Raw genomic sequence first — 15,267 nt, 5'->3', positions numbered from 1 at the left:
CCCAAGTACACTGTTCCTGGGATTGTAAATTGGTACAGCCACTATGGAAAACAATATGAAGTTCCCCACATAAAAATATAACACAATCCAGCAATTCCACTGCTGGGTATGTGTGCTAAGAAAATCAAAACACTAATTAACATCATCCTGTTTTCAAGGTGGAGAACTGAGATTCAGAGTTACTAAGAAATAAGCCTATGACACAAAGCAAGTAAACAGTGCAGGCCAGGTTTCCTGGCTCCAAATCTCATGTTCTTTCTCCAAATCATATACCTTGCTGAGATTCAGAAGGCCCTTGGTTATAACTTAATGATGAACATATTTCAGTATTTATTTGTTTCCTAGTATTCCTTTTTGCACTACAGTTTTAGGGAAAACAATTTGATATGCTTCAACTTTGTAAAAAGAGAAATATAAATAGATAAATATACCTATCTGTATTAAAGAAAAACTGCTCTTATTTCTGTAAACTATTGTCAATTAAATAAATATTTTAATGGAAATGGGGAGGGGGGAAACACATATGACTAAGGGCTTGGGGGCAGGTAATGTTACAGGAAATCACAGAATCCGTAACACTGCTAGAATGAACAAACCTTTCCAGTCTAACCCCTTAATTATTAATTACACATGATGAAACTAACACACACAGATTGATTTGCCCACACAAAGTACAGAAGAAAATACATACTAGCAAACTTCAGATCTCTGACTCGCAAGTTCAGGAATACTGTGTTGTTATTTAGCCACTCCGTGGTGTCCAACTCTTTTGTGAGCTAGGGGCTCTTGCCCACCCAGATATCTAACCCACATTTCTTGCATCGCCAGGCAGGTTCTTTGCCACTGAGCCACCCGGGAATCCAAAGTCCAGGGATAATATACAAAATTCCACTGCTTCTCAGTAAACCAAGAAGCAGAGCTGAGGCAGAAAACAAACAAGATTCCAACTCCGAAAGTCCAAAACAAGGCTTAATTTTGTTTCGTGCCTTTAGGTTGACATTACGCTTTCAGCGTTGCACCTTCTCCCTTGGTGAATTATCACCACCTTCACAGAGTAACTGGCTACTTCTAAGGATGTCAACCCCTCACAGTACCTTCCACTCTTTCCTTTCACACCGCCCCTCACGAGACGCCTCACTCACTCGCTCACTCTTTCCGTTTTGTTGACGGCACACGTCCATTAACTACAATCTTACAACCGCGTCACTGCATCTACTGCTACTAACATGAAACTTGTATCAACACCTCCCCCACTAGCTGCCTTTGTTTATAACAAACATTAAGTGAAAATCCGCTTCATGCAGAACCCAGCGCTGTGGAGGATTCTAACAGGCCCTGCTCTTGCGAAGTTTACTTCTCTAGGCTGCCGTCTATGGGATCGCACAGAGTCGGACGCGACTGAAGCAACTTAGCAGCAGCAGGGATAAAGTAAGCAAACGAGTAGACAAGAAAATCATCCCGCAAGACGGAAACAAGTGCTCCAACGGAAGCCGAAAGGTCTGCGAAGAAGCATTAAAGTCCCCCACCACAGTGACTGCCACCCTTCCAGAACCACCACCATTGCTGAGGGGCCGCCGGCTCCGGTCCAGTCACCCCTCACTCTGCAACTTGACTGTCCGGCTCGTCCCCCACTGCCCTTTCTGGAACTTTCGCCCAACTCTGGAACTGTTCTACTTTGTCCCTCACACCACGTGATACTCTTCTCTCCCTCAGCCTCAGAGGCCCTTCCTTCCCATCGCCTCAGCAGGTCTCCTCTCCCCACCTCTGGCTCCTGAAGGCCCCACCATCACCCGCTATGGCTCCCCAATCTGTCCCTCGTTCCCTCAGCTGTCTCCCCATCCGCACGCAGCCCCCTCCCCCCCTCAGCCCTAGCTCAGCACGACGCTCTAGCTCCGCCTCCCTTCCCGAGCCCCCTTGCAGCGAGGCCCCACCCCTGGGTCACCTGACAGCGCTCGAATCTCCGCCCACTGAGCCGCCTGCGCTGAGCAATCGCGGGACCCAGGCTAACCTCGGCTGCTGCTGCCTCCGCCACTTTGCATAGGCTCCGGGGCTCAAGGGAGCGGCTGATCGCCGCCGCCTTAGCGCGGACAGGACAGCGCTACGGCCACACCCGTCTGCCCCACCTCACAAGGGCCTGTGACATTCATAAGGGCCTGTGACCTCACCCGGACAGGGCTCGGCGGCCTGGACAAGAGTGGCGGGGCTCATCTCTGCACACCAAGAGCCTGGATTTCTCCCTCCATCCTGCAGGCTCTCTGCTCTTCTGGCAGTTCCGTTCATTCTCTGATGTGCTGTCCCACGCCATCTGGTCCCATTTCAATGTTATCTTCTATCCATGCTTTGAATACCTCCGGCCCTCCCTTTCTGCTAAAATGTTCCATCCAACTTTGCTTCTCCTACTTATTAGAGGACAGTGGCTCGAAGCTGTTGTCCCACAACTTTACTGAAGTTTGTTCCAGCCTGCCCTTCAAAGGACTAACCCTGCTTTTGGAAGAGATACTTTGTTTTTCTACGAAAATCAACTTTTTATGCAGGGTGCAGATAATTGGTGAAAGAAATAAGGCAAAGCAGCGTTAGTTCTCTGTTCCTGGCTTTCCTCAGTCCCTAAAACGTGTAAATCCAATTGGATGAAATTAATCATTTTTAAGTTTTGTTAAACTATAGTTGTAAATGCCTTCAAGCAAAGGGTGTTTTTAAAAACCCCAAAACCCTACAATTTAAAGTATCTTTCTTTACAAACATAGGTAAAATTGTTCACATTGATCCAACCTGAGCTTTCTATTATTTACATGTGGTGAACATCATGGGCTTTAGAGACAGATCTGTTCAAACTCAAGTCTTACTTATTTAGTGTATGCAGTGGGGCAAATTACCCATGGTGTCTAAGCCTCAGTTTTCCCAGGATCATGATAATTCAAAAATGTGTGAAGTAGTCAGTATGTTACCATAATTAATTCCTTCAGTGATACTGCTGTGCTCATTTATGTCTTAAACTCTGCTTTGTAGGCATTCTTTAGTACTTCTTTTTAAAAAATTTTATTGGAGTATAGTTTCTTTACAGTGTTGTGTTATTTTCTGCTGGACAGCAAAATGAGTCAACAGTACGTATACATGTATCCCCACTTTTTTGGATTTTTGTCCCATTTAGGTCACCACAAGAGCATTGAGTAGAGTTGCCTGTGCTATACAGTAGCTTCTCATTAGTTATCTTTTTTATAAATAGTGGTGTATGTATGTCAATTCCAACCTCCCAATTCATCCCACCCTCCCTTTTTCCCCTTGGTGTCCATACGTTTTTTTCCTCTGCGTCTGTGTCTCTATTTCTGCCTTGTCGATAGGTTCATGTGTACCATTTTTCTCATTTTCACATATATGCATTAATATATATTTGTTTTTCTGACTTACTTTGCTCTGACAATTGCTAGGTCCATCCACATCTCTGCAAATGGCATAATTTTGTTCCATTTTCTGGTTCAAACTGCCATATGTCCCAGCAGTCCCACTCTTGGGCATATACCCAGAGAACATGATAATTTCAAAAGATGCATGCACCCCAGTGTCCATTGTAGCACTAGTTACAACAGGCAGGACATGGAAGCAACCTAAATGTCCAACGGCAGAGGAATGGATAAAGATTACGTGATATACATATATATACACAATGGAATATTATTCTTTAGTACTTTAAAAGTGTATACATTTTATCTCTCTAAATAGTCTATATGTAATCTGAGTGCTGAGACCATGGTTTTTTATTTTTGTAAACTCTCCATTCCCTAGTGACTCATCCCATTTTCCACTTATTCATAAAGATTCCATTTCTAATTTGCAAGAATTGCAACAGCTTCCATCTGTATGCTGATCAACAGACTGTGAATATTTTAAAAATCTTGAACACGTGTAGGTTTTTTAGCATTGAATCTATTGAAGAGCTCGTTAGATACTGTATTACTCAGTTTCAAAGACCTCAAATAGCACCAAGTATATATTAATTAGGATTAGATTCCTTTGCCAGTAACAAAAAACTGAACAATAGTTGACTAAGCGAGTCGAACACGACTGAGCAACTGAACTGAAGTGAAGCAAGACTGAGACTCCAGTACTTTGGCCACCTCATGCGAAGAGTTGACTCATTGGAAAAGACTCTGATGCTGGGAGGGATTGGGGGCAGGAGAAGAAGGGGACGACCGAGGATGAGATGGCTGGACGGCATCACTGACTCGATGGACGTGAGTCTGAGTGAACTCAGGGAGTTGGTGATGGACAGGGAGGCCTGGCGTGCTGCGATTCATGGGGTCACAAAGAGTTGGGCACGACTGAGGGACTGAACTGAACTGAACTGAAGCAAGACAAAAATCACTGTGGATGGTGACTGCAGCCAGAAATTAAAAGACACTTGCTCCTTGGAAGATAAGCTATGACCAACCTAAACAGCATATTAAAAAGCAGAGATTACTTTGTTGACAAAGGTTCATATATATAGTCAAAGCTATGGTTTTCCAGTAGTCATGTACGGATGTGAGAGTTGCACCATAAAGAAGGCTGAGTACCCAAGAATTGATGCTTTCGAACTATGGTGCTGGGGAAGACTCTTGAGAGTCCCTTGGACAGCAAGGAGATCAAACCAGTCAATCCGAAAGGAAATCAACCCTGAATATTCACTGGAAGGGCTGATGCTGAAACTAAAGCTCCAGTACTTTGACCACCTGATTCAAGGAGTCAACCCATTGAAAAAGACCATGATGCTGGGAAAGACTGAGGCCAGAAGGAGAAGGGGGAAACAGAGGGTGAGATGGTTGGATGGTATCATCGACTCAATGAATGTGAATTTGAGCAAATGCCAGGAGATAGTGAAGGACAGGGAAGCCTGGCGAGCTGCAGTTCATGGGCTTGCAAAGAGTCGGACACAACTGAGCAAGTGAACAATAACAACTGACGGCCTAGAGGGTAAAACATCGAGCCACGGAGAATTGTTCTGAGGACTTGAAGGTGATCTGCAGACCTGTACCTGAATGAATTTCAGAATTGCTATGAACATCTGTGCATCTCCTCTTTTCTGCCTGTTGGAACAGGAGTGACTAGCAGTTATCCCACCTGTCTCACCATTTTACATTGGTTGTTGTATGAAGGAAGCATATAGCTTTTTTCTTTAGTTCACAGGACTTCAGACTGAGAAGTATTGTACTCAAGTATATAAGGGATTCACCCAAGAAGCCTATCTGCCCCTGGACGTATTTAAAGGCTAAGACTCTGGACTTGAGCTGATGCTTGTTAGTTTGCAACCTTGAGAGCGTCCCAGGTGAAATCTGAAACCAGCTCTCTTACATGAAGGGTAGGGAGAGACCAAAGAAAGAGGCAGACCACTCCACCTTGGTAGATGGAAAGTTTAATAAGCAAGGGAACTTACATACAAGAAGACTTATCTTGGTGGCTTCAAGACAGGTAGGTCTCTGCACCCACCTGCAAAACCTTAAAAGTTTATCGTATGAAAAGTAGCATATTCACTGGTTCTGGAAATTAAGATAAGGATATTTTTGGCTGGGGGGTGGGAGTGGTCATAGGCAATGGTTTTGTCCACCACAATACTCTTCTGTTCAAGAAGTGGCATCTAGGGACTTTGGGAAGCTAAATTCCACATGCCACGGAGCAACTAAGCTTGCCACTGACACTAGAGAGTACATGTGTTTGCTAAGTCGCTTCAGTCATGTCTGACTCTTTGTGACCCTATGGACAGCCACCAGGCTCCTCTGTCCATGGGGATTCTCCAGGCAAGAATACTGCAGTGGGCTGCCATGCCCTCTTCCAGGGATCTTCCCAACCCAGGGATCAAGCCTTCCCAACCCAAGAATGTCTCCAGCACTAGCAGGCAGGTTCTTTACCACCAGCACCACCTGGAGTTCATGTACAAAAGATCCCACATCACACAGCAAGGATGCCACACACTGCAAATAAGACCCAATGCAGCCACATAAGTAAATAAAGAAGTGGCATCTACTTCCCTCCCCTTGAACGTGGGCTAGATTTAGTAGGCTATTTATAATGAAGAGTATGGCAGAAGTGATTATGTGACATTTACAAACAGAGGGTAATAAAAGACACTGCAGCTTTCTCCATGCTTTCTCTTGGATTACTCACTTGCAAAGAAGCCATATGGCATGTCTTGTGAACCCTCAAGCAGTCCTATGGAAATGTCCTATTGTCAATAGCCAGTATGGAACCGATGCCTCCTGCCAACAGCCATTTGAATAAGCCATCTTGGAAATGGATCCTGCAGCCCCTTTGAGTCTTCAGTTGACTGTAGCTCTGGCCAACAACTTGACTACAACCTCAAGAGAGACTGAGCAAGAACCATCTAGCTAAGCCGTTCTTGAATTCCTGAACACAGAAACTTTAACATAATGTTTGTTGTTTTACGCTGCTAAAATCGTGTGGTTATTTGTTATGCACCAGTAGATAACTAATATAATCCCTAGGTCACATCTTGGTTCATGTCTGCTTAGAGTCTGGCTATCATCTCTACATATCAGCCTGCAGGAAGAAGGAAGAGAAGAAAGACACGCTCCCTCCCTTGAATAGCACTTGCTGAAAGTTGTGTGTACACCCTTCATTAACATCTCACTGCCAAAGAGATGACCACTGCACACCCAGCTGTATTTATTGTAAGCAACCATGTGTCTGACTAAAAATTAAGAATCTAATACAATGTGAGAATGGTGATAACAGATAACGGGCACAAGTAGCAATCTCTGTCACAATGGATGATTATAAGGGTCAGGAAAAGTAAAGTCTAGCATATATCCGTCAACATTTTTCCTATTACTTAACAAACTATTTCCATCAGCCAACAAATGATATTTATACAGGCATCACTCTGACCTCTCTAAAGAATCATGCCAATGGTGTGAGTCATAAGAACTGATCCAACTGATATACTGGGTAAATCACAGTGAATTGTAAAACTTTTTCCTTTCAAAGTTCTTCTCAGGGATACTGCTAGAGAATAATTTACAATGGTGGTTTTGCCTAAGGGCTCTTAAATCTCCTAAATGTTGCTCTCTAGACATTGGGTTGGCTAAAAAGTTTGTTTGGATTTTTCCATAAGATGTTATGGAAAAAGCCGAATGAACATTTTTGTCAACCCAATATTTATATTCTTCATTCCTTGGTGTATTGTCAGAAAATATAGCGCTAACAAAAAATATTTTCTCTAAGAGGCTGGAGACATCACTATGACATTAGGAACTGCAAGGAACACCATCATGTTCCTGATCTATAATTTTCCTTTCACATACAATCCATTCTTGGATACCCACAGTAGTGGATTTTTAAATTTTTATTTAACAATATGGTCAACCCCAATCAAAACATTTAAAACTGCCTCCTTGTGCATATTAGTCAAAATAAAACAAATTATGGAAACATATATCCAGAAATACATTACAAAACCAAAGAGAAATTAGTTTCAAGTATTAAATGGCTTATTGCAAAGCATATTGTTTCCTTACATCATTGTGAAAAATGAGGGTATTGTAATTCCAAGACAATCTGCTTGTGATTGGTCCCAGTGGTCATTAGATGGCTATTATCAAATAATTCAGGCTACAGAATTCAAGGCTTTTAGATATGATTTGACATATTGCTACCCAGTTCATTTTCACATAAAGTCCTCCATTTTCATCCAGACACTTAGTCATCAGTTAGCATGACATAAATAAAACACAGTGAATCTTACCAAATTTCACCATAAAAGGACTCAGTCTGAGCTCACATAATCTTTTAATGATGTCATGTATTGTATTGTGCTTTGTTTCAAGTAGGGAATGTAAAACTCAAAGGCAAGGATTATAAGTGTTCTATAAAGAATTTCAATGCCACACTGTCAGTGCTCAATAAATTTTAAGTAGCAAAAAGTAAAGTTACAAGTTCTAAAGTCTTATTCTGACATCCTATAGTATGATAATATTAATATTTAAGATTTTGATCCTATCTCCTATAAACAAATGCTGTAAGATTATTCTATTTTTAAATTTACTTATTTTTAATTGAGGGATAATTACTTTACCATACTGTTTGTTTCTGCCATACATCAACATGAATCAGCCATAGGTATGTCTAAGAGTATTTTCTTGTTTCAGCTTGGTACAGGAAAGGTTTTCTTTGATGCCTGCCAAGTATTCTGTTAGCTGTTTTTCCCTCTGAGATTCTGATCTATTACTTCTTTTAGTTTTTCATGGGAATTTGTGGCTGTGAGTGAATCCAACAAGCCTGTGACTATTTAACTTGGAAAATGGATTGAAAATAGACTTTCGTTTTCTGTAAGTACATCTTGGTTTTCTTAATCTATCAGCCAAGGTATGTTCTTAATCTTTTAGCAGCAGAGCTTACTTACTGTAAATTTCTTTCTAAGCCAGAAAGGGTGAATATGTGATTCCTTAAATCAGTAGTTCTCAAACTTGACCATGCAACAGAATCACCAGAGGGATTACCTCCTCTGGTCCTAGGGCCGACACTTTGAAACCCATTGTCCTAAAGTTGGACATTTACTGCTGCTGCTGCTGCTGCTAAGTCGTGTCAGTTGTGTCCGACTCTGTGTGACCCCATAGGCGGCAGCCCACCAGGCATTTACATGGTCCTGTAAATAACCTAGACTAAATTGACAGTCCCTTCTGTTGAAGTTATACAAAGTTCTAAGAAATCCCCAATTTTAAAAAAATCCTCCCCCCAAAAAAACCCCAAAACCAAAAAACTCTCTTAGACCAGTAAAAACCTACTCATTTTGAAAATGTGATTTAAGTCTAAACAAAAGCTCTAGATTTGGAAACTAACTTCAGTTCCTGGAGTCATCATCATTCTGTTACATTTGGAAACATGTTTGCTCTAAAATAACCATTTGTGAGGCAATGTCACTTTAGTCACCCAAAGGAAACAGGAATAACAGCACAGGAAGCGCTGAGGAGCCTTGGGCCAATTCTTTTTGGAAAGCACATTTAATTCACTGTTGCACAACTCAAACAGAGGAGGTGGTTAGGAAGTCAGGAAGGCATTTAGGTCAACCAGGAATACTTAACAAAGAGAAATATCTTGAAATCATGGATGGTCTAGGAATATCTGAGAGGTAAAGAACTTGACTCCTTAGGTGACAACTTATCAAGGATGTTCAAAGTTTCCCATTTTTGTCCACAGACCCTGAGACTGAACATAAAATATCTCCAAAAGAGCTCAGAACAAATAACTTCTTTGGGCTGTGTTTTCTGATGCTAAAATACTCTTTAGGGGTTCACCCTGCTGCTGCTGCTGCTGCTGCTGCTAAGTCACTTCAGTTGTGTCCGACTCTGTGCAACCTCATTTTCCCCCTACATGACGTCAAAACTGACTGCTATTTGCTAGCTCATGAACACAGCTATGGTTTCTCCCCACATACAAATGTACTATCTTCAAAGCCTGTAAGCCTCATTCCAGAAGCTCAGAAAGATTCCTACTAATTTTTTCCTCCTTAGGATACAGTTTTCTCCTCCTTTGGTACCGTTTCTTAATATAAACCACCTTATTTAAAGAAAATGACTTCAATGGAGTCTTTTCTCAGGAGCCAACAGTTAGATTCTAAACTTCCTGTATTTATAATCATCTCTTCCCATTTATCCCTCTACACATTACCATTCCCTACGGGAAGGAGTAATCCATCAGTGACACCGGGCTCAGATATCTGCCCCATTCCTAATCCCAAGGTTTATTCTCAATGTTAACACATGGATACAGAACACACATTTCAGCTAGTTCTTATGTATTCCTCTTCCCCAATACATGGATTAAACCATGTGCAAAGTGAATAAAGAAATAATAACTAAGTGGAGCTTAAGTGCTATATCAGGAGATGCTAACAAAAGTTGGAAAAGGGTGTTCTCAGAGAAGGTAGAATGAGGCTTTTTTCATTGAGAAAGGTGATATGGGATGCCACCTGCTCTTGCCAGAGCCAGATCTCCCAAGTGAAAAAACAAACAGTATCAACATTTCACAGAATCTTGACTGCCTGTTTGATGCCACAGTAAGTCCCAGCATTATGGAATGTGGATACTGACAGAGACTTCCTAGATTGGCTAGGCCAAATTCATCATTTTTCAAACTAGAAAACTGAGCCCCAGGGAGAAGACTTCCCTATAAATTTAAGCAAACTTCTATTTTGTATATTTGTAAACTACAAAGTAAAAAAATGAACATTTTGTGGAGTTTGTATTTTGCATACTCAAGGTGAGAATTAAGTTTTAAATAAACCTATAATATTTTAACTGAAAAAAAAAAAAAAAAAAAGCTCCTTACCTGTAACACTGAGGTCAGGACCTAGATTTTCTGATCATCAGACCCCTGTTTTTTATAGACCCTTCCCTTTTTCTTGGGGAATGGTGGTGGTGGTTAATGTTGAACAAATGTAAACACCAATGGAGAAACTGCTTTTGCTAGGGAAAAAAAATAAAAGCACAGCCCGTTTTCCTCCTCCTCCTTGGGAGAGGCCCAGCATATCCATGTGTCTAACCCTGCAGGCTCCCAGAATGAGAGAGCCCTTACAGACCCGGCAACAGGGTAGCGACTTCTTATGAATGATGCCAAGTTGGAGTGTCAGCACCCAGCTCAAGTCGGTATGGCTTTTCATCATTTTCTTCCTCATCATCAAATAAAACTACAAATATAATGCAAGTGTGTTTATATATATGCTCCTTACGTTCAGCAAGCCTCATCCTGATTTCAGGTGTCCCAATGAGAAAAACACAATTCCACTTGTGGCCTCTCAAATTAAAGACTGAATTCAAATGAGGTTGCCCAGCCCAGAGGAGGATGGCGCATACATGCCGATACACTTGGCCCATCCTTCCACCCTAGCACTTATGCCCAGCAGACTCAGTCCCATGGGAATGATTCCTTCACAAGACACCCAAGAGGTAGATCCATGCAGTCAGCCCCATGGGTGGGTGTAGCATGTAGAAGCACAGAATCGGGTGTGTGGAGGTGCCTGGAACATGGGACAGAAGGCCTGAAGGGTGAGGTCAGACCTCCGACTCTAACCATAGCACTCTCCCTGGAAGGAAGAGCCTTTGGTCATTAGAGAAATTCCCAGTATATGTGTGAGCGTGCATGCTTCATCACTTCAGTCGTGTCTGACTCCATGACCCTGTGAACTGTAGGGCGCCAGGCTCCTCTGTCCATGGGATTCTCCAGGCAAGAATACTAGAGTGGATTGCCATACCCTCCTCCAAGGGTTCTTCCTGACCCAGGGATCGAACCCACGCCTTCTGCATCTCCTGCGCTGCAGGTGGATTCCTTGCCCACTGAGCCACCTGGGAAGCCCCTCCCAGTACCTAGCAAATGTCTATAGCAGTGAAAAGATGGGATGGGAGCCAAAGAGGTGATGCTGGCTAAGGGTGACACACAACTTCTAAAGGAACCTCTAGGGTGGAGCTGCCAATAAGGCAAATCTGAAGGGTTATGAACATGAACGGGGAACCCAGGCACGTTAACGCCAGGTCATGCACGTCCCCGCTGCCCACCACCAGCCTTTTTCCCAATAGATCAAAGACTAGACAGCAAGGACTTGCCTTAGTAGAGAACTATGCTGGGTTGAGGTGACAGCAAAGACAGGCAGGCCTGATGGTTCAGCTTTCCCCTAATGTCTCCCTCAGCCTGAGGGAAGGGACAGGAGACAGAGGCTCAAATGACACAAGGCCTCAAAACCCGGCAGCTCCCACCAGAGCTGCTGAGAGTCAGGCCCGAGAAGCAGAAAGACAGGGCAAACCAAGGTCCCTTTCTCTGGAATGAGAGTCCTCGGCCCTGCCCTCCTCTTCAAGAGACTGTCCTGAGAAGGAAAGTTGGCTTCCCACTGAGGTAATAAAGAACACCTGCTCAGCAATGTAGGTCACCCTCAGGTTAAGCAGGAAAACTCCCTGAAGGAAGGAGGCCTTCTGAGGACAAAGACTGAGGAGCTTCGCTCATCTGGGACACAGGTTTTAAATTATATACTCCTCTACACGTATCACACTCACACACACACACACAGACCCACCTTCTTCCAACCCACCCCACTCCAAGCCCTCAATCCTGCCCCACAGGTATTGCCCCCTGTAAACACGAGAGCAGAGACGTCCACAATCCTGGGACAGTCCAAGAGCGATCCTGGGATGATTGCTCGTTAAGTGCCCCGGTAGGTGATGTTGGTGAAGGTGGACGTGGCCTCTTTATACAGTGGGTTGTTGGCCTGCAGAGAGAACAGAAACGTGTCTTACAGCAAATTCCTCAATTCTTGTCTATCCTGGGGGTTTACTTGTTATCTGAGAAGTTTACCCACAACACTCTTCTCTGATATACCATCGATGAACAGTGTGATGCTTGTAATACTCATACATTTGCTCTTACAGAGGGAATGGGTAGGAAATAAGAGGAAAGAGAAAATGGCATGCCATCCTTCCACCATTCCTGAGGGGTTAAATTCAGCCCATCACTCTTAGGGATCCCCAAACCCCTCAAGATTAGCTTTTAGCCAATATCTATTTCCTCCTTCTCTTCTGAACTCTCTTTCTCCCTTTTGCCCCCCCTTTTTTCTTTGTTGTGACTGTGATAGGGGGTGCAGGCAGAGAAGATAGATGTAGCAGGTGATGATTGGAATACAGACATCCATTTTGCTCAAAGGATTCTTAATCTGTTCTCATCTTATCCCTCAAGCCTTGCCCACAAACTGTCGCATCAGGAAAGAGACCCTCACTAGGGTTCCCAAACTATTTTCTAAAACAAAGTGACAAATCCCATTAGGTCTAATAGTCCTTAGTGGTAGGCAGCCTCAAGAAACACAACACATTCTCATGTGCCTCAGAGGGTCAGGATTTCTACACTGTCTGAACAGAAACATCTCAATTTCTTGGAATCCTTGAGTTCGAAGGCCTGAGGTCACCATCAGATGGAAACAAACTTTCAACCTAACCTCGGATATTCAATGAAGTCATTCACTTGGAAATCCAGGGAAAAGTTAAAATGTGGAACGTGAGCCAAAGGAGAGTAAGCTTAGGTATATAAAAGTTTCTCAATTAAAAGCTTGTTTGATTAAATTCAATCAGGGCAAACTGCAGGGAGCATTCTTTTAAGAGGCTGATACAAAAAGTAATTCCTATCATAACCTAGTTCCCTCCCATAATCAAGGAAGCTGCTAATTTCTCTATATTCAGTTTCTTTATCTATAAAATGGAGATAATAATGTTATCTATCATATCTATAGGGCTGTTACAGGAAGGAAATAAGTTAATGCATAAAAAGCATTTAGGACAGTTCCTGGTACATGGTAAATCTTAAGCAAATGTTAGCTGTTATCATTTGTGTCTGTTTCTGTTGAATGCTTTGGACTTCATCAGTATCTAGTGGATTACTATATGTCCTCAATGTAGGATTCTCAAGTCTTTCTTATCTTACTCACTTGGAGAGTAAGTTTTCTTTTCCCTGCTTCCAGGGCAGAGCTGAGCCCTATCTGTGCTCAGCTGGTGCTCACTGATGTCATAGAGAAAATCAGATGGTTTCCAGGAAGCATAATGACAATAGGAGAGTTAGTCCATCTCCCAACTTCCAGAAAAAGGCTCACTGGGAAACTACGGTGCTGGCTGAACCTGGCCTTCCCTACATAAGCATCTACTACTTCCACTTCAGACTCTTGAACCAACAACTTAAGAAAATGCCCAGCCCGGCCTCTTACAGTGTCCCATTTGGCTCTGGCTCTCTCTTCTTCAAATTTAGCAAACTCCTTCCGGTCATGGATGGTGATGAGGAGCTTCCAGATGAGCAGAGTCGCAAGGCCGATGAGCAGAATGGCCCCCATCACGGATAGCAAGACCACCAGGATGTCAGGGCCCTTGGGACACTCTATCAGGAGAGAGCGCAGAGAGCAGGGTGGTTGGGAATGGAGCAGGAATCATTTGAATTGGTTACAAATGAGATCTTCTCGACAAAGGAATATAGAACTGGAGCGTTCTCCAAAGGAAACAGAACTTACAAAATAAGCCTATTAGTTTTTAAAAGGAGGGGGGTAAAATCCTTAGAGCAGTAATCATCTATCCTGAGTGGTTTAAATTAAAGGTCATTAGCTGTTCATCCACAAGCAGAGTCTTGGTGAGAGTTCACACAAATGTTCATTAAAAATTCGATTTGGGGAGTTTCCTGGTGGTTCAATGGTGGTTAAGGCTCCAAGCTCCCAATGCAGGAGCCCAGGTTCAATTCCCAACCAGGGAACTAGATCCCACATGCTGCAACTAGGAGTTCACAAGCCACAGCTAAAGATCCCACAGGTTGCAGTGAAGACCTGGTGCAGCCAAATAAAGAAAATGTTTGATTTTGCTGGCAACATTAATCCAGGAAATTCTCCCCCTAAAATTTCAGATTCTTCTTCTCTTCAGAAAAAAAAAAAAAGTCAAAAGATCTAGAAACACTGAACTTAGACTTTCATAGGGTTTCAAACAGCTAGGGCTGAGGAGTAGCTGCCACTTTTAGTCCGAACACACTTTTTTTAGTTTGCCAGACTCCTCACCACTCTTTCTTTTCTGCTTTAAACAGAGGCAAAGTGTGCCTTGTCACCGAGTCTGTGCCCCTATGGACTCTGGAGCCAGACTGCCGGGGAGTAAATCCTGCTATGTGATCTTTGATAAATGATATCACCTTTCTGGGTGTCTGTTTTCTGTTTCTCCATCTCTAACAGTAATAGCCCTGATTTCAAAAATGTATTATGAGTAATAGTTAAGGAATAATTAAGGACTTCTCTGGTGGTACAGTGGGTAAGAATACACTTGCCAATGCAGGCAACACGAGTTCGATCCCAAGTCCAGGAAGATTCCACAGGCATGGGCAACTAAAAAGTGCACGCACCACAACTACCGAGCCTGCATGCCCAGAGCCAGTGCTCAGCAAGAAGCCTCCACAGTGAGAAGCCCGAACCCTGCAAGTGGGGAGTAGCCCCCACTTGCCGCAGCTGGAGAAAGCCCATGCACGGCAATGAAGCCCTGCCCAGTGTAACCAAAATAGATAAATAAAACCAAAAAAACTCATGTAAGAATTAAAGATATTAAAATTTAAAAAATAAAAAGCTAAAAAAATAATAATAAATTAAAAAAAAATTTTTTTAACCTTAAAAAAGGAATAATTAAGTTAAATATATTTAAGGAACTCAGAACAGTGCCTGGCACAGAGTCAGAGCTCAATAAATATCAGCTACCGTTATTACTGGTATCCCTGTTATCCGAGGCTATTTTC

General features: G+C 42.8%; 2 protein-coding genes across 3 annotated transcripts in view; both read right to left on the bottom strand.

The window, feature by feature from the left end:
• The window catches only part of EFCAB3 (EF-hand calcium binding domain 3), a 493,997-nt gene extending 488,753 nt beyond the window's left edge, over positions 1 to 5,244 (bottom strand). The window contains exon 1 of the mRNA XM_069541641.1: positions 3,406 to 5,244. The gene's annotated coding sequence lies outside the window, so the exon portion shown is untranslated. The remainder of the gene's footprint in view (positions 1 to 3,405) is intronic.
• A 3,727-nt stretch (positions 5,245 to 8,971) lies between these two features.
• The window catches only part of ITGB3 (integrin subunit beta 3), a 62,120-nt gene continuing 55,824 nt past the window's right edge, over positions 8,972 to 15,267 (bottom strand). For both annotated transcript variants that reach the window (XR_011246807.1, XM_069541649.1), the window contains 2 exons: positions 13,721 to 13,887; positions 8,972 to 12,241 (listed from right to left, as the gene is read on the bottom strand). Coding sequence is in view for 1 of the 2 variants with exons in the window: in XM_069541649.1 (XP_069397750.1) it covers positions 12,176 to 12,241; positions 13,721 to 13,887 (233 nt within the window). In the remaining variant the exon portion in view is untranslated. The remainder of the gene's footprint in view (positions 12,242 to 13,720; positions 13,888 to 15,267) is intronic.

This window comes from Ovis canadensis, chromosome 11 (genome assembly GCF_042477335.2).
Source record: "Ovis canadensis isolate MfBH-ARS-UI-01 breed Bighorn chromosome 11, ARS-UI_OviCan_v2, whole genome shotgun sequence".
Lineage (NCBI taxonomy): Eukaryota > Metazoa > Chordata > Mammalia > Artiodactyla > Bovidae > Ovis > Ovis canadensis.
This window is presented reverse-complemented; position numbering and strand designations above follow the sequence as displayed.